We start from the raw sequence: 25,642 nt of genomic DNA, 5'->3' as shown, positions 1-25,642 counted from the left end.
ATGTTTGGCCGGTGCTTTGCTAGACGGGCATAAGATAAAAACCCTATGTACGATTGTACTGTAAAATTATTCGAATTCGTTGAGTATTCGCTAAATGGCCTATTTATAGTTCGTTTCAGCGCAAAACAAGTTAATCCTATGTTGAACATAAGGCAAGTAATAGCTATCGGAGCATGTGCCAATAAGGGTAGAATTATTCCTTCATTTTTAATGGATTACATTCTTCTTCCCAACAATACCGGTGGCGCCATCTCCTCGCCACTGCGTATCAAAAAGCTTCACAAGAATCAACCCAGCAAAGCTCCCACCACAGCAACCACATTCAGCAAACTGCACCCCCGTATAGCGTGTATACGCTTGCTGCGATGCGATTCCGTTCCTACACCTTTGCAGCCAGACACGCGTGACCTGCGCACAATGCACGTGGCTACGGGAACGACGACGGACAGACGGAGAGAGATCCTCTTCGCAATCAATCTTTTCAGAAGCTGCAAGGATTCCGTGACGATTGGATGCAGTTTTGTGTTTGGTTTGGGATTGTTCAGTGGAATATTGGTTTTCAAAAGTGTGATTTTCTTCAGTTCGAATTGGTGATGAAAAAGTGACTTTTGGTTTTGTGATTGTGAAAATTGCGTTATTTTGTGACGGCTTTTGTGTGGAGTAATGTGAATTTGTGTCTCTATTTTCACTTCTTTTCAGACGGGACCAACCCAGACACGCCATGATGCACTTCCGTCTCGATTCAACATGGATGCACCCATTTTTCTCTGCATAATTTTTGCTTCTGTCTCGTTTCAGCTCAACAGAAAAAACGCAGTTTTTGAGAAATTTTCTATTCTTGATGGTTCAGATGCAAGCCTTTACGAATTTTAAATGATTATTAGGCACATCTTGGGAAAATTTTCTTGGTTCTAAAATTCTCTTTTCTTAATTAATACAGAAGACATCACACCAAAATCGGTGGTTCACCCACTGTTCGGTGGCGGTGCATGCCGTTGGCCAGGATGCGAGAGGATTTTCGATGACTTCGACGAATTCTACAACCATCTCCAGTCGGATCACATCAATGGTGACTACTCGGCTGCGCAGGCTCGCATCCAGATGGAGGTGGTGTGCCAGTTGCACCTGCAGCTGCAGAAGGAGCGCGATCGACTGCAGGCGATGATACTGCATCTGAACAAGAAGAACGAAATGGCGCGAATTCCGATGGCCGGTGCCGGTCCATTCGTGCCGCAGATTCCACCTCCACCGCCACCGTACGATCTGATCACGGGGTTGCGCTTTCCACCGGCCGGGCCGATAACGGACGGGTCCATGGTTGAAGCGGCGCTTCAGTTGACCAACAAACAACAGCAGGCGTTGCATCATCACCATCAGCAACAGCAACAGCAACAACAACAGCAGCAACAGCAGGGTGGGCGGTCATCGAAGGGGTCGATTCGGGCCAAGTACTTTGGGTCACCACAGGATACGGATATTGGAGGGTACAAGGAGGTTCACTTCCCCGATGTGCAGGACGGTGAGTGTGTTGGTGTGTTGACGTGTGTTGGAAAGCGTCTTGCTGATTCAAAGCTATGCTTGTGATTGCAGATGTCCAGAAGAATCGCGAGTTCTACCGAAGTCATGATGTACGCCCGCCGTTTACTTATGCATCTTTGATAAGACAGGTATATTTAGTGAATATGATGTTCATCTGTTAGAATTGACGTTCAAAGGAATTGAAAACAATACTAGACGTCAATCCTAGCTTTACAAGATACTCTGGAAGTAACGCATCCATTATCACCCAATTTCAGTCGATAATCGAATCACCAGAGAAGCAGCTGACACTGAACGAAATTTACAACTGGTTCCAGAACACATTCTGCTACTTCCGAAGAAACGCAGCGACATGGAAGGTAATTGATACCTCTCATCGAAAGTTCAACCCATCCGCTTTCGATCGAGAACCTAACCATTTTGTTACAGCTTAGACTATTCACATTTCGCATAACACACTGAACTCGTCTTCTCCGTCTTATTCGGAGAATTCAAGTTCAGCCCTTTCGCAACCAACCAATCAAAGTAACCCATCCGATCGCCTTTCCTCCATGTGACTTCGAATCGAAGAACGCCGTCCGCCACAATCTGTCACTGCACAAGTGCTTCATGCGGGTCGAGAACATCAAGGGCGCCGTCTGGACCGTAAACGAGGCAGAGTTTTGCAAGCGCCGCCCGCAGAAGCTCGGAATAATGCAGTTTAAATTTCAGAACGCGGGCCCCAACGCGGCTGGTGGAATGCACCAGCATCAGCACCAGCAGATGCACCAGTCGGGTGGTGGCGGCGGCGGTGGCGGTAAGAAGAAACAACAGTTGACATTGGGAGGAGTTGTTGGGCCACCGTCGCAGCAGGCGGTGGCGGTTCCTCCTCCTCTGGCGTCTGCTGTGGTGTCGGCTGCCGCCGCTTCGGCCCTCGCACTGAAGCACCATCCCCCGCCGCCTCCTCCTCCGGTTGGGTTCTATTACAAACGGTTCGTAGTAGGCGTTCCCTCGTGTGTTGCTACGGCGATGTGTGATTTGTTTCTACTCTTTTTAGATTTTACTCTACTTTTGAACTCGATTTTCTCTCACTTTGTGTAGCGTGTTTTGAAAACTCCACTCCACTAGCAGTTCAAAACTTTTGGAATATATTAATGTATTTTAACTTTTAAGCTTCTTTCAGACAGAATAACCACTGCCTTTTTGTGAGTTTGGGATTTGAAGATTGCAATCTATTAATGTTCATTAACGAATGCTCGGGATTCAAAATGTCAAAAAGACATTAGGATAAAAAAGCTATTTTTCACGAAAATGTTGAAGAGCAATTGATTTTACCTATTTTCAACGTGATATGTCTATGCTTTACGTTTTTCTTTTATTTGTCGTGGGACAATAATGCATGCAAAGGCAAAATTCTCAGTTGTTACCAGTGCTGAAAATATCATTTCGACATATAGGGTATGTGTGCCATCAGTAATCTCATGCTCCCATTTTCATCCTATTCGAAAACAAGCGATTACGGCACCGATTGACTCCGTTCTTTTTGTTTTCATGGGTGCTCACTTCTAACAAAAAATACAAAAATAAGAAACAAAACAAATAGCGCTTCAATCCTTTGTTTTTCGTGGGATGAAAATGGGAGCCACATGCTTAATAAGGGAACCAATACCCTATATGGTACATATATGAGAAACTTGAGCGATTAGACCAGTTCTACAAATATGAATTTCCGTGATTTTCTTGTAGAACTGATCATGCCGCACAAGTTTTTCATATACCATATTTTCAAGTTCGGCTTCTGAAATGAGCTGTAGCTGATTGAATCAAGATATGTCGACATGATATTTTCGGCACTGGTTGTAACTATTGATCTCTTAAAAATTTTCCATGCAAAAAATATGATTTGTTTTGACAAGAATAAAAGCTTTTCCATATGTTACTACACTTGCTAATATTCTTGTATTCTATTACTTATTGAAAAAAAGGACAAGTAAATGAGGATCTCTTCAAAACCAAAACTAATACATCAGAACAGTGGTTATTCTTTAAATTCATTCCTTCTTACAGACAGCCATCAAAGCCAAACCTCAGAAGAAGCTCAACGCAAACCACCCCTTCGATGTGAGGCGAATGTCTGTGAGAAATTTCATTTCACCGCCACATGACGGTGGATGGTTTGCGTCTTTGCTGATGGTGTTAGCTTTCACGCTGCCAATATCTTGTAGCAGAGCTTTGCATCAGCCTGATATCATCCTGAGGAAAACAGGCAAGAATGCAAAGCTTGCTGCGATAGTCACCCTCATGCAACACAGCGTCGAGTGATGTTGCGTGGTGAAAACCTCGGCATTTCGATGCGTGTGTTGCATGGTCTTTGTTTATAGTTGGAATTCGTGCAATACAAAATGAGGATTCAAAATTGTCACAAATTTCATACCTTGCAGGAAAATATATTTTCAGCTGGGCAGTAAGGTAGCCCAACCTTAAATAATGTTACTCCTAAAAACAAATTTATTTTGCTCCTTATTATACTTTGCAGTTTTCATAATTCCAAAACAAAATTGGGTATTAGATTTGAATTTTCTCATTCATGAACGGACCACCGAATTGGGAAGCACTAGTCTCTTTTTCCACGTATCATTCGTTTGCGACACCCTCAATAAACTTCAATCAGCTTCAATCAATATTCAAAAAAAAAAAAAAATCTCCAAGAATTCCTTTAGGTAATTCTTGAATAGTTCTACCTGTTTTTTAAGGAAATTTTCCAAAAATACCTTCGAAAATTGCTCCAATAACTTCATTGAAAACTCCTCCACGGATCCTTTAACAATTCTACCAAACATTCGAATTCATTAGGAAATTTTATGCATGTGTTCCTCAGAAAATTCACAAGTGATTTCTCTCGCAATTACACAACTTTTTTTTTTTTTAGAAAATCCACTTTTTTTTTTTAATATTTTTATTACTGTGTATTTTATCAGGGATAGCTTTAAAAATTCTCTCAGCCATTTCACTGGAGGCTCTTCCAGAAATTTCGTTATTTTTTAAGAAATCATGGCATTCGGCCAGGGATTTTATCAGACTTTCCAAAGGATATTTATTTAGAAACTTCTTCTGAGTATCCTTAAGAAAATCCAGCAGAGATTTCTTCAGAAACTTTTCTATATTTTTTTTCAGAATTTCTCCATATATTCCTTCGCAAATTCCTCTAGATACTAATTAAAAGAAATGTTCAGGTAATCTTTAAGAAAATCTTCTATACATTCGTATACAAGTATGACCGGGAATTTTAAAGAAATTCTACCAAAAATCCATAAGAAATTCCTTTACTAGTACTAAGAAAAAAATTCTGATGATTAATTCTAAAGTTAAGTAAGATATTTCTCCAAGGGTTTCTTTTGAAGATTATCTAAGAGTTTTTTCATAAACTTTTCATTTGATTATTATAGGAAATGTTTCACATATTGTATTAAGATGTTAAATATTGCTTCAGAAGTTTCACAAATAACTCTTTTAGAAAATTTTGCAAGTATTGTTTCAGCAAATCTTCCAGGGATTTCTTCACAAATTCATTCATAAGTTCTTTGAGAAATTCATCTAGAGACTTGAGACTTCAGAAGTTCCTTCAGAGATTTATTTGGAAATATGCCCTAGGATTGCTCTCTACGGATTGATTCAAAAGATATAGGATATATTTGAAACGTTTTAATAGATTTCAACAGAATTTTTCAAAGGATTTACATTTTCAGAATTTTTCCATGGATTATAGAAAGTTCTACATGGATTTTTTAGAAATCCCTTCTAATCCCAAGTAACACACTTGTCACCGAAGAGTCACGGCGGTGCAGGTTTTTGTTGCGCAGAAGTCACTGTGACTTACTTCTGTACAGTCCCAGGTCGGAGGAATCACCCAACACACGCCATAATGTCCAAACACGTCTTACCTCAACAACAGCTAGCACACGAAAGTGCCGTCGCTCGAGCTTGCTGTTGCTCGACGGTGGCCTACGAGCAAGTGTGCGTGCGTTACGCTTTCGAGCTTTCATCGCATGGATTGCCCGCCACTATCAGCAGTGCTACCAGTATTACCTGTGGGCCACACATCCCACTCCCACTCAAAAAAAAATAGGTAAACAAAATATGCATGACTTAATTTAAATAACAACGCAACTAAATAATTCGAAACGAAACTCAGCAGTATGATTTTTCCTTGTTACACATTCGACCTAATCAAATGTAACTCTTGAACTACGTTTCTGAAGGGATGAGTAACTGACATCCGCAGACGGATTCTGCAACGTAATATTTTCATAAGCTTCACAGCCAACTTCACGAACTTCACACGGAGAAGCGCTGTCACATCTGTCATCATCAACATCAACAAATTTTTCTTCGTTTCTCTGTCAACCAGTAAATAGCCGCAAGATGAAAAAAAAGTGTGATTTTTTTAAATTGGCTGCACGAAGGACCCAATCGATGTTTAGTGGCCGAGAAAATGTAGCAGACTTGCTCGGCAATGCCCTTGGGAGTGTTTGCCCTGAATGCGACGTGACGTCCCCGCTTGTGAAAAAGAAAACTGGAAGTGCACTTGCGGAAAACAAAGCAGACCATTGTCCCGATACCAAACCTCTGATGTGAAAACTTATTTTAATTGGAGTCCGGATTTGAAGAAAAACACAGTGAAGTTTTCCTCAAATTAGCAAATCTGTATTTCATCAATCGTTCGACCTGCAACAAACTCGTATCGCCTTCTATCCGAACGTTTCAGTTTTCCTGCTCCGTCGTGTTGACATAGTTCTTCAGGTACGATGGCGCCCTTCTCTCTCTTGTTGGACGTTGAACTACTTCGGGTTTGAGATGTTCAACCTCGTCACGTACTGGAATTGGACCTGCCCTTGACTCAGCCTTTTCCCCTGCATCGTTTTTCGGATTGGTCGGCTTATCCGGTTCTCTCCAATCGTATACCTTTTTCGTTTGAGACACATGTCTGCGGAGGGTTTGACCCGCTTCATCATTCAATAATAACATTCCATTTTCCTCCTGTACCACAGTACATGAGCTAGGATCTTATGAGGATCGAACCGTGATTCGGCTTTGGCACGCACCTGTCGCTCGATCACCACTTTATCTCCAGACTGAACAGAACATTTACGAGCTCCACGTCTAGCATCCTCTCGTTCCTTTCCTTGCAGTTTTGATTCACGATCTCGCTCCTCAAGCTCGTCGTCATCGAAAGTTGCTTTCCCTGGACATATTAGTGGAAGTCCACGTCTGATCTTTCGCCTCATCATCACTTCCTCTGGGGGCACCCTTGTGATCGAATGAGCACCAGCATTATGTGCATGGACTGCGGCACTCAGTTCCTCTACGTAACTGGATCCAGACATTGCCGCGGCGGTCATCGCTTTGTTAACAATCTTCATACAGCTCTCGGCCAGACCATTTTCTTGAGGATGTAACGGAGTAGAGAAGACAGTATTGATGCCACGCTCCCGACAATACCTTTTATAATCTTCCCCGTTGAAAGGCGGGCCGTTATCCGATTTTATAGTTTGTGGATAGCCCTCTTTCTCGAATGTTGCCTCCAAAACTTTTCTCGTGTTTTCGAAGCTCGTCGACTTCACTGGGCTGGCGATTATGTATCTGGAACGATAATCGACTATCACAAGAATTGAGATACCTCCGAACTTTGAATAAGGCCCGTTGAAGTCTACAGCTATAGTCTCCCATACTGATTTTGGCGCAAATTTGCGTCGCATTGGCGTGGGTTTTTCCGACTTGCCATTCGTCGCGCATATTTTACAAGAAGATATCCACGCCTCTGCATCCTTTGACATACCATGCCACCATACTCGTTCCCTCAAGATGCTTTTGAACTTCGCTACTGACGGGTGACCTTCATGCGCCACTGAAAGCGCTTTGTGCCGAAGATTCTCCGGAACAATGGCACAACCGGTTTTGACGAGGATTCCATCACGCGTGGATATTTCGCTGGCAAGAGCTTCGAATTGTCTCAGGTGTTCTGGCCATACTCCAGATTTGAGAGCGGTTATCACCTGTTCATTTGGTGGAAAACGAATTGTATTCAGTTACAACAAATCTAATATATAATCTTACCTCTTGAAGTTGTTGATCGTCAACCGTTGCTTTTTTTATTTCATCTTCTGTCAGGAATCGAAGTTGGTTTGCCTCTAAGGGGGCTATTTCCCAGGGGCTAACATTTTCCTCGAATGGGCCATCATCTCCCTCATAGAGCCTCGAAGACGGATCTGCAATATTGTCGCGCCCGCGCACGTATTCAACGTTGAAGTCATATGGACTCAATCGCAGAGCCCATCCATCGGCGCGATTCAGTGCTCGTTTCGAATCTTCTCGCGAACGGTTCAAAATAAACGCAAAGCCCTGCGCATCCGTACGTAGTGTGAATGATCTGCCAAGTAGGAAGTAAGCAAAATGCTCCACCGCCCAAACCGCTGCCAGAGCCTCCCGTTGGTTTTGAGGATATCGTTTCTCTGTTGGTGTCAATGACTTCGAAGCGAAGCTGATAATACGGGGATGCCGATCGTGGACTTGTTGAACAAGCACGGCTCCAAACGCATTCGGGGATGCGTCCGTGTACAGAATAGTTTTCTGGTCGGCAGCAAAATATCCGAGGGATGTAGTGCAGTTGACTATCTGTTCCTTCATAAGTTCGAACGCTTTCTCTTGTTCGGGACCCCAGTTCCACTCGTTCGCACTCGTGACAGCCCATAATGGGCTTGCAATGTCGGCAAACCCTTTAATATAAGGGCTCACGAAAGAAGCCAGCCCTAAAAAGCTGCGGAGCTCCGAAACTGACGAAGGATGCCGGAATTTACGAATATCTTTGATTTTCGTTTCTTCGATATTGAAGCCATTTTCGTCAAGCTCGTGACCAATGAATTTGATTCGAGATTGGTCAAATTCACACTTTTTTGGATTTATGGTCAGGTTATTGGCTTCCAAGATTTCGATGACCTTAGCGACTGACTTACGAAGGTTTTCCAAGCTGTCTGCAAAGATCAGTACATCGTCTATGTACACTATGATGTTCTCCACTCCTCGGAGGATCCGTGACATCTCCCTCTGAAAAATCTCCGGGGCACAATTCACCCCGAACATCAATCTGGTAAACCTGAACATCCCGTTTTCGGACAGGAAGGTGGTCAAGTCCCGTGATTCTTCGTGGAGCTCCAAATGATAAAAAGCGTTCGTTAGATCGAGCTTTGAGAAAAATTTGGCACCGAAAAGCTTGATCCTCATTTCCTCGAGGAGGGGCAAACGGAAATACTCCCGTTTAATCGCTCGATTTGGTGCCCTCATGTTGACGACTAAACGAAAGTCGTCCTTCCCTTTAGCGACGGCCGACATACCGCTGATCCAGTTAGGTGCCGTAGTTACTCGTTCGATGATTCCTTGATTCTCCATATCCTCAAGCCTTTTTCTTGCATTTTCCCTGAAGGCGGCTGGTACATTATAGTAAGCATTCCTTACTGGTGGTATGGATTTGTCGACACTAAATTTTACTAGAACGCCAGGTACCTTCGGGAATACTCGGTCCTGCTCCGATGCTTCACAACTGTTGACGGATGCACCCATTTTCAATAATTTCATATCACTTGCAGTACTTCGACTAAGCAATGATCGGCGTCCTTCGGTAACGACAAGGAATTCTGCTACGACGGACGGCTTGGTACATCCAATTACTTCAAGCTGAGCCCTGAACCCGCATTTCACTGAAATTGGTTTTGTTGAAGCATAGGAGCGTAAGTCATTGCTGTTGGACAGCTCGATTGGTTCTAGTTTTGCGTGTCCTGTACGAAAATCTTGCCTCAACCGCTTCCAGTCATCACCACCGATGATGTTTACGTCCGCTCCAGAATCTATCAAGAACAGAATCGGTGTAGAAGACCCTACTCGACAATCAATGAGTGCATCGGTGATGGAGAGCGCATTAATTTCCTGAAAATTAAATATAGATATGAACTCCGTTTGTTTTATCTACTAATCCATTCGTTTATTTCTTTCGCAGGTTTATTCGTGTGGTACATTTAATATTAGTGAAAGAAGTTCAATCTCCATTTACCTTCTTATCATCTTCGTCGTCCCATCCTGGCGGCAGATCCGGCTTAAGCTGGTCATTGTTGTCCAAGCTGTTGGCACTCTTCTTGCGACATGCTGCAGCGAAGTGGCCACGCCCACCACAGGCTTTGCAATTACGATCGAATGCTGGACATGATCCGAATTTATGATAGAGGCGATAACATTTCGGACAACGAGCACGGCTGCTGGACGACTCACGCTGCCTTTTCGGCTGGACCCTTCTATCATCGGTACCTTCATAGCGTCGCTTTCTCTGGAACCTATCGGTCGTTGGTTGGCGGCGCTGCTGATTCCTTGCCACGACGAACGCTTCGGGAGGCCCGGCTTGGACTGCTTCGGATACAAATGTCTCCTCGCGCGTTGCAGCTTGCACGATAAACTTTGTATCATAGCCGAACGTTCGGGCTGTTTTAGCCAACTCCCTATTCCGCAATCCCTTCAGTAGCTGCATTCGGACAAACAGATCTTCGTCCGAGCTACTGTACCTGCAGAGCCGAACTTTTTCCAGGAGGCGAGCATGGAAAGTTATCGCCAGTTCATCCGAACCCTGCTTCAGATTGGAGAACGTTTCATGTTCTGCAGTAGTATCGACCATTGACTGCAGGTAAGTCTCAATGTTGTTAACGAACGTTTTGTAGCAATTCGGTTCCCGTAGGTTTGGTCGAAGACGTGCGGCACGCGCTATTCCTTGAAGCTTTTCCCCCAGAGATAGGAACAGTATCTGTGCGCGTTTGACAGGATCGGTAATGTTGGAGATTGAAACGGCGATTTCGAAGCGATCGATAAATCGATTCCACTGCTCCCACATCATATTTGCAGGTACATCGTCTGGGAAAGGTTGGATGTTTTCCCAGCGAATGCCTCCGGTGCTCGTCGACGACCCAGCAAGAGCTTCTCCGGCGGTCCAACTTTCATCTACCTCGCGTGACGATGTTTCGGGTTTGTCCAGAGGCTGTCTTGTGGCCATATCCTCAACCAACTTATCCAGTGTGCTCTTCAATTGATCCATCCTGCGCATGTATTCTTGATTTTCGCTTCGTAAGACGTTGATGCTTTTCCCTGCGTCTTGTGCGCGGTCGTCGCTCTCCACTATGTCTTCATTACCAGGCTGTTTTCCGAAGGCGTCATCCAAGCTTGTGTCCAATGAACAAGGGCTACTGCTGGCGTCGGTCTCGTTCATGCTTCGTCCACTAGGCAACCATCCACCGTACGAATCATTGGAATCTTCCGAATCACAATGATACTCGGGGGCACGGACGTACTTTCCGTTACTTGACATTTTCGTTTAGATTCGAAGTAGTGTGTTCTGGAACATAAACAGAAACACAATTTAGTATTGGCTCTAACGTTTTCCAATCACGAAGGACAATTATCAGTTTTAAGATTCCAAGCAAACTATCATCCTGATCCTTTTCTAAGCAAACCTAGCGCGGTCATCCCGATCCGCTTCCGAGCATACCTTACGCGGTCATCCCGATCCGCTTCCGTTCATGCCTTACGCGGACATCCCGATCCGCTTCCAGTGAACGCTATCGTTGACGTTACCTTTTGCTAGATATTGCTATCATTAACAGCAAGACCTTTCAAATTCCAGCAGGAATGAAATTAACGCTAGTCGCTAGTATTTTATTTCGACTCCATGGTAACTTCAAAAATAATAAGATGTTGATAAAAATTCACAGCACTGAAATGATTCAGCGCGAAATGTAGGTCAACAAATTTGTTGTGCGACTTGTTCCAAAATAGACACTACGGCCAAGTTGTCAGAATGTAACTACACTCCATGCTCGACCTAAATTTTCTGCCTCCGCCTAACTAACTCAGTCACATTTCAAAAACAATCCCGTTTCTTAGCATCAAGCAATCACAATTGAGGAAATAACCAATCACTTTTTCCCAATTTGCTACACTCTCTACACCAATCCAGCGGTCATGTTGTTTTTCACTGACTCGAATTGCTTGTCCTTGGCTTTTGATTTATTTCCCCCGGTTGTAATTGATAAAAAAATAGTTTTTTTCGGTTACGTGTTGGGTGATTCCTCATTATTGATAGTTTACAGAATTTAAGGTGAAGGTTGCTCGAGATCATAATAATAAGCTTGGCTCCCGCTCTAATAACCCTCTCAACCACCCACTCAAAACAAACAAATCAGACGGCGCACAGCGTAGTGTGACTTGGTCAAATAAACTAATAAAAACGTTCCAAAATGAGCTGTATTAATATAGCAGTTGTACCTTTGAATTTTGGCACACATATGGTTTATTGCATATGCCCACCAACACAATTTGTTCTTATAAAATATTTTTAAATTTATTTAAATCCCTTCTTTGCCCAATATTTTCACCAATTATCCCATTGTGCACCACTTTATTTACGTTTTTGTTGACAACTCTCTTCTCTCTTCTCTCGTACTCTTTCTCTCTGACCGTAGAAAACTACCGTGTTATGGGGTGACATTAATTGATGTAATTTCAACTCATAAACAGCGAACGATTGTTCTGTTATCTATTGAAATCACATTGGCAGTATGATATTTAAAATAGTTAAAAAGATTAACAAAATAACAGCCTTGTTTCGTGATAAACATGAACTGCGGTTTAATCAATTTCACCGTAGGTTGAACAATACCACTCAGTTTAACGGTACGGTTTTCCGTTTTAGCGAACCGCGATGTAAATTGATCCGGGTTTTCGGCCACAAAAGCGGAAAACGCGTAAGTTTTTCGCGATAAACGGTAGGTTAGGCGAAAGTGCGGACAATTTCACGTAATCGATCAACTTATTACAGTGCTGTGTTGTGCAGAAGACTGTTAAAAAGTGATTTGAAAATAAGGGTGACGCGCTTGTGGAAGAAAGAAAAGTGCAGTGTGTGCTACATTTTGGCACGAAATTGTGAAAATATTGTGAAAATTGCAAAGCAGTACTTCCTGACGGATGGAAAATATAGTTGTCTACCACAAGTAGCAACCTGAGTGCAATTTGAGAAGGTAAGCAAGTATAATTTTGAGAAATTGTTCGCTAACTTCCGCGCTTCTCGACGACTATGGTGAGGGGAGGGAGGTATAAGGGAGAGAGTGGCGGCCATACTCGCTGCCATTTTGTAACCCCTGCAACTATGTCCTTAATCAAGATCTGCTGGTAATTCAGCAGCCTGGCAGGATCACCAATGTACAGTCCCAGGTCGGAGGAATCACCCAACACACGCCATAATGTCCAAACACGTCTTACCTCAACAACAGCTAGCACACGAAAGTGCCGTCGCTCGAGCTTGCTGTTGCTCGACGGTGGCCTACGAGCAAGTGTGCGTGCGTTACGCTTTCGAGCTTTCATCGCATGGATTGCCCGCCACTATCAGCAGTGCTACCAGTATTACCTGTGGGCCACACAACTTCTAACAAATAAATACTTACAAGTGTGTTACTTGGGATGCCTCATGAAGTTTTCCAGAGAATCCTTCAGAAGTATGAGCTCCTTGCGAATTCTCTTCAAAGGTTTCCTTAGAAAAATCCTTCAGAAATTTATCCAGGGATTCTTTTACAAAATCGTCTAGAAATTATTTCAAAAATTTCTCCAGGGATAACTTTAGACTCTTGACTGTTCACCATGGATTGCTTCTTTAATTATTGCATGGAATACTTTCAGAAAATCTTGCACCGATTACACATGTTTCAAAGATAATTGACAAAAACAAATCAAAACTCACTACTTTTGAGCTATTTGCTCTTGAAAACATAGTTATTTAACTAGAACCAATCGATTCAAAGATGCCATTCGAAAGAAAATTCAAAAATCTGTCGAATATGAGTCAAAAAATGTGATAAGTTTGACCATTTTAAAGTTATAGCCACTTAAGGCAATAATAATCAAAAACATGAAAAGTTCAATAACTACGTAACGGCTGAGATTTGACCATATGCGTAGAACAATTTTTTCATCATTCATGGTCCTCTATCACCATTCAAAAAGTTTGCACTCACGAACCTAACACCCTGTATATGTAAAATCATTTTTTTAATCCGAAAGATATTAAAAGTAATATTATTGATGGAATTTTATCTTAACCACTCTATTATACGTTTTAAGTTGAATTGTCCAAAACGGTTTTAAATTCTCTAAAATTGTATGGCTATTTGTTTCTCTAACACCAATGATGTGAGAATTGAGCAAAAATTTGGGAAAACCAAATGGGCTCCAAAAATTAGCTTTTTGGAGGCAATCATGCTTTGGCGCGCGAGAAGCGTAATCGCGTCAGCACTGATATTGATGTCGACAACGAAGCAAAGTGCATTTTCACGCCAAAGCAATACCAGTTTTTGGAACACATCTAACTTTCCTAAATGTTATCAATTTTTGCTTATTTCCTTCAACATTGGTACCAAGGAAGCAAATAACGATAAGACAACAGAAAGTATAGTGTCACTTTGGGTATTCCAATTTAACACGCATTATACTATATAGTTTGAATTTGAAAGGAGGAAAATATGCGGAAGAAAAATCTTCGCACCACATCTGTATTTTTTAGATAGAATTAATTTCTGAACACCTCAATTCAGAAATTAATTTTATCCAAAAAATACAGATGTGGTGCGAAGATTTTTCTTCCGCATATTTTCCTCCTTTCAAATTCAAACTATATAGTTTTTTTTTACTTTCTTTCCTTCCAATAGAATTCTAACATCCTTCATAGAAAAATGGAATCATATCGGTAGAGCTTCTATTTTGGGTTTTTTTTCTGCTATTACTCAGACAATTTTGAACCAATCGACCGTGTATAAAATTGTAAGTCAATTGGTTTAAAATTGACTGAGTTATGGCAGCATGTGCCCAAAATACAAGCCACTGCCCAAGTAGCTCGGTACCCTACATCATCCCACCTACTATGATCTGCTAATTGCTAACGTTATAGTTCATTTTACGAGCCGATTTTATGAATGAAATTTTGAGAGGAGGTAGCGTCCAAACCCGTGATAAGGTACACCGGGGCAAGTAGAAACAGGTGGGCGAGATGAAACGCAAAGTTTTGATATAGATTTCAATAGAATTTTGAAATTTATCCTTCGCCAAAAGTTTGTTTGAATCAAAAACTATATTTTATGGCGATCAAACTGTTTATCATCATTAGAAAACATCATGTTAACCCGCTGTTTCATCTTGCCCCACCCGTTTCAACTTGCCCCGGTGTACCTTAATCAATATCATCATCAACATTGTTGTCACTTCGGAAAATGGCAAATTGATACACCTACAGTGTATCGGGTTACGTACAAAAGGCTGGAACACGAAAGGCTGAAATAACAAAAGGCTGAATTACGAAAGGTTGAATCACAAAAGGCTGAAAATGTCAAAAGGCTGAAATAACATAAGGCTGAAATAATGATTCGACTAGTTTTCATACGGCGAGCCTAAAGGCAACACTAACATCACAGACAAACAGACATAACACTCTAATTATTCATATAGTACACTGATATAATAATCTTTATGGAAATTTGCTAGTTGGCCGACCACTCAGCCCTGACACTTGCATTGGTTTTGCTTGAGTTTGACATTTGACGCACACTACCGCTCATTGGTTGATGGTTCATTGGACGAACATGCTTCCGTTACTATGTTCGAAATCGGAAAGCGTTAGGACTGTTTTTCCGCGCTAAAGTATGCATTATTGATCGCCTACATAACTATGACAGTATTTCTCCAAAGAATAGCATATATTTAAAAGAAGGAAAAATCTCTGATCACATTGTTGGAAGCTGTAATGACAACCAATCTCCATAACAGCATGACTCGAAAGAATAGCTCATGCTCAAAGAAGGAAAAATCTCCGATTGAAATACCATCAGCCATTTTGTGTGTTAGTTGGTATGCATCATTAGCATCTTCACTAAGCACATTCTATGACTAGGACTCATATATGTAGCCGATCTGGTTAGCGAACGGGTAGTCATGCTGAGGGTGACGGGTTCGATTCTCCCTCGGGCCAGAAACTTTTTGTAATGGAAAATTCCTTGACAACCGCGGGCATAAAGTATCTTTTTTTTTTACTAGTTCATTTATTTGGGGCTCAATCGCGTTTAACGCTTTGCGGAGCCAAAATTCATTTTTTGTATGTTATGTACAAATATGATTCTTATTCAACATAGTTAGTACGGGACGGAGCCAGGATACTCGTGGCAGCTCGAGATTAGTGGGTCACATATGCTTTTAGGATGGGCGTGGTAAGGACTGGGGGTAAGGGTTCTCTGAAGCTCATCCGGAAGGTATAACGTAATGGCGTGTTCGTTGTCTTCATAGTGGTTCAGCAAAAGATTGTAGCGGGCTTTTCATCTGCCGGATGGCCAGGAACAACACAAAGACGAAAACAGAGAGAAAAAAAAACTGGGGGAGAAACACAAGAGAATTAAACCTTTATACAAGACAAACGAAGAAAGTCGTAAATGCATAGCATATAAGTGACATCGCGAGTGCCCAACACATCTCTCACAAGAACAAAGGGTTGTCTACCTCGGGCCTCAAGGGTATCCAAAAGTAGTGCTCTGGAGGCGTCGTTATCCGGGCATTGCCAAACTACGTGGTCGATGTCATCATAACCGGAACCGCACTTAGTACAAACATTGCTCAACGCGAGGTTAATCCTGTGTAAATGCGCATCTAGCGAGTAATGGTTGGACATAAGCCTTGACATTACGCGAATGAAATTTCGGTTTACATCCAAACCATGCCACCACGCTCGCAAGGAAACATTGTAAAATACTCTTTATATATAGACTTTACATGGCCCATATAGCCGAGGCGGTAAACGCACGGGTATTCAGCATGACCATGCTGAGGGTGACGGGTTCGATTCCCGGTCGGTCCAGGATCTTTTCGTAAAGGAAATTTCCTTGACTTCCTTGGGCATAGAGTATCTTCCTGCCTGTCACACGATATACAAATGCAAAGTGGTCATTGGCAGAGAAGGCTATCAATTAATAACTGTTGAAATGCGTATAGAAGCTGAAAGCAGGCTTTGTCTCATTTGGAACGTGACGCCAAAAAAAAGTAGAAGTACATACTATAACTCATTGCCTGCATTTTTGCAATTGCAGTCTTTTGTGCATTCAGCCTTTTGATATTCAGCTCTATGTTACTTTCAGCCTTTCGTGTTCAGCCTTTTGTGCATTCAGCCTTTTGAAATTCAGCCTTATGTTAGCATCCCAGTGTATCAAACAATTGTCCGTACAGCATTTTTTAGTCAAAATAATTTTCAAATTCAAATGATCATAACTTTTTTTACATCAATCAAATACGCTGAAATATTGATCAATCATAAACCATATATTAAAGCTCCATTGGTCAAATTTTGAGCGAGATCGAAAAAGTTTTCTGAAATTTATAGATATTTAAGAAAAACTTATGAGATTTTTGAACACATTGTTCAAACATTATATCTCAATATGTACTCGATAAAACTTTTTCCATTTTTTTTGTGATACAGCTTATACCTAAGGCTTTCATATGCAGCTTCGTTTGAGGTTTTATATTCACTACACAAAATATGAAAAATCTGTATATGTTCAGAGTGTCATTTGGAGTGTTTTCAACGTTTTTAAACTCTCTTAATGTAATATTTTTATACAGGAGCTACTAAACTACATATGAAGAGTAGGTCCTATGTATTTTTCGTTCAGTTAATGCATTTTTGTTGGTGGAAAACGTATGGCAGATTATATGTGCAAAATAAGGTAAATTTTTAAACATTGTGAACTACATCAGCACATTTTTCATATTTTTTGTAGTGAATTCAAAACCTGAGATATAATGTTTTGAAAATGTGCGTTTTCGATTGACGTATGAAAATCTTAAGAACTTTTGAATGGAAAATTATTTTGACCAAAAAGTTGCTGTACGGACAATTAATTGATACAATGTACATATATACATACATATATACATTTACAGGCATCATCTTAATTCGACATTTTTTTTCTAAGCAATGAAGGAATAATCTGCTCAACGGACACCTGAACGGGGAAGTCTAAGTGGTGTGGGGTTGGGACCACCTCAAAAATTCGTCTGACTCATGTGACTTGATCATGCAAGCTTTCTAGTCAAAAATCGTTTTTGGCGTTTACCAAGGAGTGAACATATAGTCTTAGTTAGTGTACGCGAAAGGCAAAAACCGTTTCCCTTCTACTAAACTTTGACAGAACTGTGTCAGGCTTCTATATAACACCCACATGTTATGCAATCAACCAAACTGTATCGCTTCACCTTCAATAGTACTCAAAAATCAATGACTGATGATAATTTTAAATTTTAATTGCTACTTTCCATATATTGGAAAAAAACTTTTGGTAGCCGTTCATATTTGCCTCAAATCCTCGTACTTTCAAAATGTACTTTCAAATATGTGTAGCTCTTCAATACTGATTGAAAACCACAGCCTACTAGCACTGCGCAATAGCGGAGTTCCAAAGGATACGGCAAACATCCAGGCGTTTATTGACATCCCGAACGACATTGCTGAAGTGCTTGCTTTGAAATAATTAATCCAGTCACGGTCGCCATGTGGTGTTGCACTTAGCATTGCTTTGTTGAACACCTCATGGTACCAGAAGATTCATCCATCGTCGCACTCAAACCGAGAGTTTTAATACTAGAGCGAGAGATGCTGCTGAAAGGCTGGCGAAGAAGTGTCAACAGACTCGCTCCGAGTGAATTCAGCTTACCGGCGGAGGAGTCCTTTGGCGGCATTAACCGTTCAACATAGCAGTGCCAAGTGCAACATCACATGGCGACCGTGGCTGGATTAATTATCTGTATGAAAAATTCTGAGAAACGTTGTTCAGGAGGTAAATAAACGTCTTGATGTTTGTCGGGTTCTCGGCAATTTATTAGCTTCCGATCCTGAAGAAGCGACCATCACGACAGTACCAGTTGTCTTTCGATAATCTGCAACGAGCTCTGGACATTCTCTTGAACGACTTTTGACTGAAGTTCATCCAATTCCAATTTATTTTTATGTCACTTGTTCCAGTATCCTAATGAACTACTTACACACTAAGAACAAATCACAGATTTCTGTGAAATTTCACCGAAATCTCGACAGCGGAATTTTCGGATTTTTTGATTCACCGAACATACTGTAAATAATGAAAATGTTCATTTGTCAAATTCACCGAATATTTCGATGATTAGTTTTACAGATTTTCTGTGGGTTCGGTGTTTATTTTTATAGGTTGCACAGAACTTTCGGTGATTTATTCTCAAAATTCTTTATATTTTACAGTTTACTCATATTAACACCAAGATAAAATTACGTTTTTTTGGATTTATTCAGCGAAAAATGTACTATTTATTGCGTTGTTGAAACGCTAAACAGTGCGAGAACACAATACACTAATTTACGGGACAAAACTGGTTGTTTTTTACATGACTGTTCATGGAATGATGCAACGCCGCTATGACGTATCCGGGCACTTCAACCCGGCAGGGCCAACAGGTGATTATGGACAGACTGCAAAATAATTAATACAATTAATGTGCAATTAGCACTTGCGGAAAATACACACTCAATCCCAAAATGGCTTAAAACAGTAGCCTAAGGTAAACAATCCATTGTGGCTGTATTCGGCAGTTCTACTTTTGTTCAAAATTTAAACACAGTATTCAAAGTTAAGTATGTACTGTTGGTAATCGTCAATTTTTTGAATTTTTGTGTTTAAGATGTTTTTCACTTTAATTTATTGAAGGTTTTGCCAGAAAGAAATAATAATAAAAAATGTATCCTTTTTGACAACCCGCGCTTGGCAATCTGGCCGACTACAGTTTTTTTTTTCAAAGAAATTCGGTAAAAATCGCAGTGTGCGGTGAAAATTTGGTTGTTTACCGAACCGTAATGTAAAATTTTACTAGATTTGGTAATTACATTTTGTTTGCTTTTGCTGAATTTTCGGTGAAATTTTAACAGTTGGATTGGAAAATCTCGTATCTCACAGAAAGATCTGTAAAAAAGATATTTTACCGTTTGGATTCGGTGAATTCTTCCACAGAATTCTGCGATATATTCTTAGTGTGTACTTTTCTGTATTGATTCTTAATGCAATATATTTGTTATTCAACTTATTTGGGTTGCATTATGAACATCATGTAACCAAGGATATTTTCGGTCACCTGTCGATCGTTTGACTCAAATGGCAAACTTCTGAACTGAGTTGCAGACAAATGAGTCAAACGATTGCCAGGTGATCAAACAAATCCTTGCGTTGTAACTCAACTTAAATATATAATGAAAGTTCATGGCTTAGTGTTATGTTTTGGTACCATTCGTGCCAAAAAAAGTTTTATTTTGCGACTTATTGCATTAAAAACTAGATTGTACTTTGTTTTATAATTCCGATCATGAATCAAATCATTTCGACACTATCAATTCTCCGACGATTTTGCATTGAACTTGAATGCTGTCATTTTGTTCCGTTACTATAAATATAAATACCCGGCAAAACACCGACAGGTTTGCCCATCACCTCCCATTTAGCTACCCCCCTTGCCCACCACCCGTGTCCCCTGTTTTCAGAACGCAATCCGGACGAATTTGTCGCTGCACAAGTGCTTCGTCCGGTACGAGGACGACTTCGGATCGTTCTGGATGGTGGACGATAACGAGTTTCTGAAGCGTCGGCACCTTTCGAGAGGAAGACCTCGCAAGTACGACATCACCATGTCACTGGATCCGTCCGCAGCGGTGGGTCCGGATGGCAGTAGCAGCGATGTTCCAGGTTCTGTTCCGGGAGGGCAACCAGTTGTTGGACCCGGTAGCACACCGCCTCCTCCGCCGCCGCCTTTGATGGGGGCGAGCGGGCTTTGCTACGAGGATATCGGATCCAGTGGAGCCGGTGGTAGCCTGCTTCGATCGCCGAAGAAAGAGTTTGGCAGACGGTAATTGCTTGCTTGACAGATGATTGTTATTTGGGCGAGGGAGGAATAGGTTTATTAACATTGTTTGGTAGGGGATACAGCGATTACAATGGTTATATTTCAAAATGAGCGTCAATGGTGCATTTTGTTTATTATTTTTTAGTTTAAAATGTGTTGAAATCCAATTTGTCTTTTCACAGATCAACGTTCGAAGTCGTAAGTATTTTTTCTTTCAGGTACAATGGGGCACGTTCGGTGTTGTACTAGATTTGTAGTAATGAGCTGAATTTTAGTATGGTGAGAAGGTCAATTCTCCGTTTCTGCAATGAAATGGTGCAAAATGCGTGGGTATTCTGATTCTTTACCTAATTTGATGATGTTTGAGCAAAAGTTTGGATAACTATGTTGTTTATGTTGCAAGAAATGGAGAAAACAACAACACTGTTACCCAAAGTTTTGCTCAAACAGCATCAAATTAGGCCAGGAATCATAATACCCACGCTTTTTGCACTATTTTATCGCAGAAACGGAGAATTGACCTTCTCACCATACTAAAATTCAGCTCATTACTACAAATCTAGTACTTCACCGATCTGTCCTATTCATCGCGTGAAATACACAAAAAAAAAATCAAAATATCTGTCGTGCATCTTTAGTAAAGTTGAGAACATTTCCATTTTATTCAATTAACCACCCATTCGAAACCGGAAAAAACCACTGAAACCAAATCCATTTGTTCATGTACACTTGATTCTCTTCGAAAACTGATACCTTGAAGGTATTCGCTAGCGGAAACATGTTCGAAATTCAATCCTCGTTCAAATTGCTCGCCATTCCGAACCGTCCCGCACTCATCAATATTCAAATTGACCACTGAGTAGGCGAGCTGTGCGGTGTTGCTTTGCTGTTGATCAACGGAAGACGCCTGCTGCTGGAAGCTGCCGTGAGCTGTTGGGAAACTAGCCCCGAAAATGCAAAATCATTCTATTTTCCCTTCGTCGTTGCGTTGCGGGTGAGGAAATCGAATTTCTACTCTGTTCGTGCCACAGGTCCCACCGTTCGATACTCTTATTCTTTGCACTAAGTGACGTGAGTGTAAATTTATCAATATGGAGGGGATGGTGATGAAAAACGGATTATTTTAGCTGTACATGAGATCTTCTTCTTCTTCTTTATGGCTCGACGTTCACATTGAAACTTGGCCTGTCTCTCTTCAAATTAGTGTTCTTAGAGCACTAATGATACACTATTGCCCAGGGAGTCGAGAAAATTTTCCCGACCGGAACGGGAATCGAACCCGCCGTCTCCGGATTGGTGATCCATAACCTAACTGGAGACCCCTAGTCAACATGATGGTTGTTATTTTGTGGCAAAGTCTGGTCACCCCATGAATATTTGCCCGAAAACTAGTTCAATTAGCACCCTTAATGTTTCAACAGTTAGTATTCGTTGAAAACAAATGTACAATTTCAAAATAGAGTGTTGTCACAACAAATGCTTCTAGTTTCGCCTTAACACTGAAAGCCGAAAAATCCTTTTCTCATGAGATGTGCAAAAACCCTGAAACCACCAGAAACTTTGCAGACGCTTCACAGAGGGTTCCGGGGAGCTCCAGCAGAGCTAAGGGGAGTTTCAGGGGCATTTCAGAGAGCACCATGGTACAATAGGAGGTCTGAAGAGCGTTTAAGGGGTCTCAATGACGTCTTTGGGGGTCTCAATCGGATCCAAGAGGTCCCAGGGGCACATTTTAGAGGATATCTCAGGAGCATTTCCAGGGGGTCTCTGGAGTGATTGAGGGAGTCTCAGGATGTCTCGAAAGACTTTTGGGACGTCCTAGGATCGTTTCAGGGCATCCTTAGGGGTTTCACGCGGATACCTGAGGGTCTCAATGTGGGGACATTGATTTTAAAAGCAGATGTCATAGCGTTTCGAGAGTCTGAGGGGGTTTTCGAAGGCATTGCAGAGAGTTTCAGAGGATTATAGAGAGGTTTTGAAGGCGTCGCTTTACACGCGGGTAAATGGAAGCATGTACCCTAGGGTGGCTCAAGCTTGTATGGCAAAGCCACATGTCAAAAAGTTCGATGGGCCCCCTTCTCATTTCGTTCTATATGACGCCACAATGCTCTGGTCAAATTTTCAGCTAAATTCGTTAACATTAGGGCGGTGCTAAACTTGTTTGAAGTTTGTATGGGAGTTTATATGGGAAAACATCGTTTTTTGCAGTTTTCTTCTGAGGGGTTCCAATTTCCCTTAAAACACGTAATCGATCCTATAGAAATATAGCCTGGGATATGCCGAAAAACTTTGTCGAAGACCGCTACGTGATCAGACACTTGCGAAAAAAGCTATAGCCTAGACAATACGGGCCCATTCAATGAGATTTTATTGCTATTGTTATTCCTTTACATGTTAAATGTTAAGCACCACCAGATGGTCTGCGTGTAATATCTTTTCCTACAAGCTTCGGATGATTTTGCGGTCTTCGACAAAGTTTTTCAGCACATGTGAGACTATAGTTCAATACAATCGGTTATGTGTTTTAAGTAAAAATAGTGCCCCTCATGAGAAAAATGCTAAAAACGATGTTTTCCCATATAAACTCCCATACAAAATTCAAATGAGTTTAGCACCGCCCAAATGTTAACGGATTTAGCTGAAAATTTGACCAGAGCAACCCATATGGCCTCCACTTATGCATCCTATGCAACATTCTATACGAGTTTGTGTTAACTATGATAACAGGTGCATTTTCGGTGATTTGGGAGAGTCTCTGGTGCGTTTCATGGGGTCCGAAGGGGTTTTACGGAGGATTCCGGGAGCGTTTCAGGAAGTTTCAGAGGATTTTCGGCGGGCTTCAGAGGGTTTTCCAGTGCGTTACATTGGTTCAAGGGGGTTTTAGGGGGATCTCGGCGGCTTTCAAAGGCGTTACGGAGGTGGTTTCTGGGGTTTTGGAGGATTTCATGTGCGTTACATGGAGTAAGAGAAGACTTTAGAGACAGAGGAATTTGCGCGGGTTTCAGAGGCATAATTCTCGGGGTTTTTTAAGGTCTCAGGTTCGTTGCATGGGGTCCGTGGATTTTCAGAGACCCCTCCCAAAAACCATTGAAATGCCTTGAAACGTTCTTGAAACCTTTTTTTTATCTTATTGATGAAATGCCCCTGAAACTCCTTGGAATTAAAGGTTTTGCTGAAACTTCCTGATTCGACTCCACCTAGAACGCCTCTGAAATCTTTACAATTCCATTTTAAACGCCTTTTAAATCATCGCAATCAATTTGATGTGCAACATGAAACTCCTTGGAATGTCCCTGTAACTCCCTGAAATGCCTCTATGGAAAGACTCAAGAGATTTATAACGTCAACGAAACCTGACGAAACGCCCTGAGGAAGAAGCAAACCATCATCCGTATACAATCAAAGGCAGTTTTTTCGTTCAAATTTCGACTAATGGTAATAAAAATTTATCACTGCACTCTATTTACTATCTAGATAATAGTGAAATAAATTTCAATAAAGGCTTTATGAATTTGAGCGAAAAAACTGCTTTTCAATAGTTGATAATTACTGAAGATTGAATGATGGTTATTTGAGCCTTAAAAGGCTGCTGGCAATCCACTGAAATAATTTCCTAAAACGCCTCTGCAGCCTCCTGGAACGCCATTTTTTGACCTCTCTGGGAACTTCCCGTGGTCCCTTCTCAGATGACGAAATGTTATTGAAAAATTATTCACCATTTATTCCTGGTTATCAAAAGATATGTACCTTGATCCATCTTCTTCATATGTATGGAAACAGATTTAGAAAATATTGCTGCGTAATTCAATTAAAAATCAAAAACCAAAAAATGAGGAAATGCATCCAGTTTCGCCCTCAAACTCTGAATTAATTTTTGTACAAATTTACCTCTTTTTATGCCTTTTTTTTTCGCAGCCAAAAATGGCATAAAAAGTAATTCCAGTGTCTCTAGGAGAAATCGCACAAAAACTGTTGAAAGAATTCTCATAGGATCCCTTGAAGTATTTTTTGAAGGTAACTCTGACGGAATCCCTGGAGGACTTGGTCTTCTATTCTATTCTATTCTAGTGCTTGCACAGCCAGTATTGAAAAGCATCCTGGAAATATCAGAAATGCTTCAGATATTTTCTTGTCAATATTAATATTTGCAGCATATCAGGGATGACGTGATACAAATATTAAAACGGCCAGGCCCACTGTGCAGACTAATGGTTTTGAAGAAAGTTCAAAAACTTGCGGCAATTAGATTACCCACGTATGAATAACATAATTGACGCAATTTTTTGAACATGATAAAGGAAGAAACGGGGACAACCGTACCAACCGCTTCATTTGCAGGGGATGGGGTATGTACGTATAACCGTTGGAAGTGGCGTAGCTAAGAAGGTTAATGCACACTCCATGGTAGCATAATTTCCAGGGATGGGACAATGACATTTACATCGTATGCCCTGGCCCTAATGCCTAAGGCTTAAGCGCCTATACTCGCTCTCTGAAACGAAACAAAAAACTACCGTCACTAATCTCTCCCATTTGCATGGTCAAGTTTGATAAGTTTGATAAAAAAAAGGTACAATAACTACAATAAAAAAATTAGAAAGATCTCACCCAATTTGATCCGGCAATCAATTAAATCATTGATCATACAGAAAAGCTGCATCCATCCATCAATGAGAAAAACATTAGTTACACCATCCTCTTCCTTGTTCTTTGCTTTTTTTAACATCGGAGCTTTGAAACACAGATCAAAACAAAAACGATCCAAGGCGGCGTTGACGTAATGACCGCCACATAATTCTATTTCACCTCTGTCAGCAGACATCTATCATATTCCGATGCATCGGATGTTTTCACTATTTCTATTCAATTTTCTTCATAAACTACGATTTCACTGCAAAATCCTCAGAACAACCAACACAACGAGCAAATAAATAAAAAAAAAAATAAATCACGACCCACACGCGGATACGACTCGAACTGACTCCGCTTGCATCAGTTGCCGGTATCCAACCGACCGAAACACACGAACGGAACATTAAAGTGCGAGGCAACCCATTTGATAAATCCTGCAATCCTCAGCTGATTTTAGTAAATA

At 41.2% G+C, this 25,642-nt stretch overlaps 1 protein-coding gene across 4 annotated transcripts; it reads left to right on the top strand.

Moving 5' to 3' along the window:
* The first annotated feature begins 471 nt into the window (after positions 1 to 471).
* On the top strand, positions 472 to 21,677 carry LOC109413202 (forkhead box protein P1-B). 4 transcript variants are annotated; one of them, XM_029855161.2, is made up of 5 exons: positions 472 to 1,531; positions 1,591 to 1,667; positions 1,797 to 1,898; positions 2,110 to 2,193; positions 2,251 to 2,749. In XM_029855161.2, the coding sequence occupies exons 1-5, from the start codon at positions 1,102 to 1,104 to the stop codon at positions 2,617 to 2,619; spliced, it is 1,062 nt and encodes a 353-aa protein (XP_029711021.1). In that variant the 5' UTR covers positions 472 to 1,101; the 3' UTR covers positions 2,620 to 2,749. The 4 variants fall into 4 exon arrangements, with proteins under 4 accessions (XP_029711021.1, XP_029711024.1, XP_019542454.2 ...); XM_029855164.2 differs by lacking the exons at positions 2,110 to 2,193; positions 2,251 to 2,749 and adding an exon at positions 20,192 to 21,677; XM_019686909.3 differs by having other exon boundaries at positions 472 to 1,519; positions 2,110 to 2,749.
* Positions 21,678 to 25,642: the final 3,965 nt, after the last annotated feature.

This window comes from Aedes albopictus, chromosome 1 (genome assembly GCF_035046485.1).
Source record: "Aedes albopictus strain Foshan chromosome 1, AalbF5, whole genome shotgun sequence".
Taxonomy (NCBI): Eukaryota; Metazoa; Arthropoda; class Insecta; order Diptera; family Culicidae; genus Aedes; species Aedes albopictus.
The sequence above is the reverse complement of the archived record's forward strand: the minus strand, read 5'-3'. Positions and strand labels throughout refer to the sequence as shown.

Coding starts and splice junctions, on each gene's coding strand:
- LOC109413202 (XM_019686908.3), top strand. CDS start 1,102: ATGGAGGTGGTGTGCCAGTTGCACCTGCAGCTGCAGAAGGAGCGCGAT. Junction 1,532..1,590: donor GCAGGACGGTGAGTGTGTTG/GTGTGTTGACGT, acceptor TTGTGATTGCAG/ATGTCCAGAAGAATCGCGAG. Junction 1,668..1,796: donor ATGCATCTTTGATAAGACAG/GTATATTTAGTG, acceptor ACCCAATTTCAG/TCGATAATCGAATCACCAGA.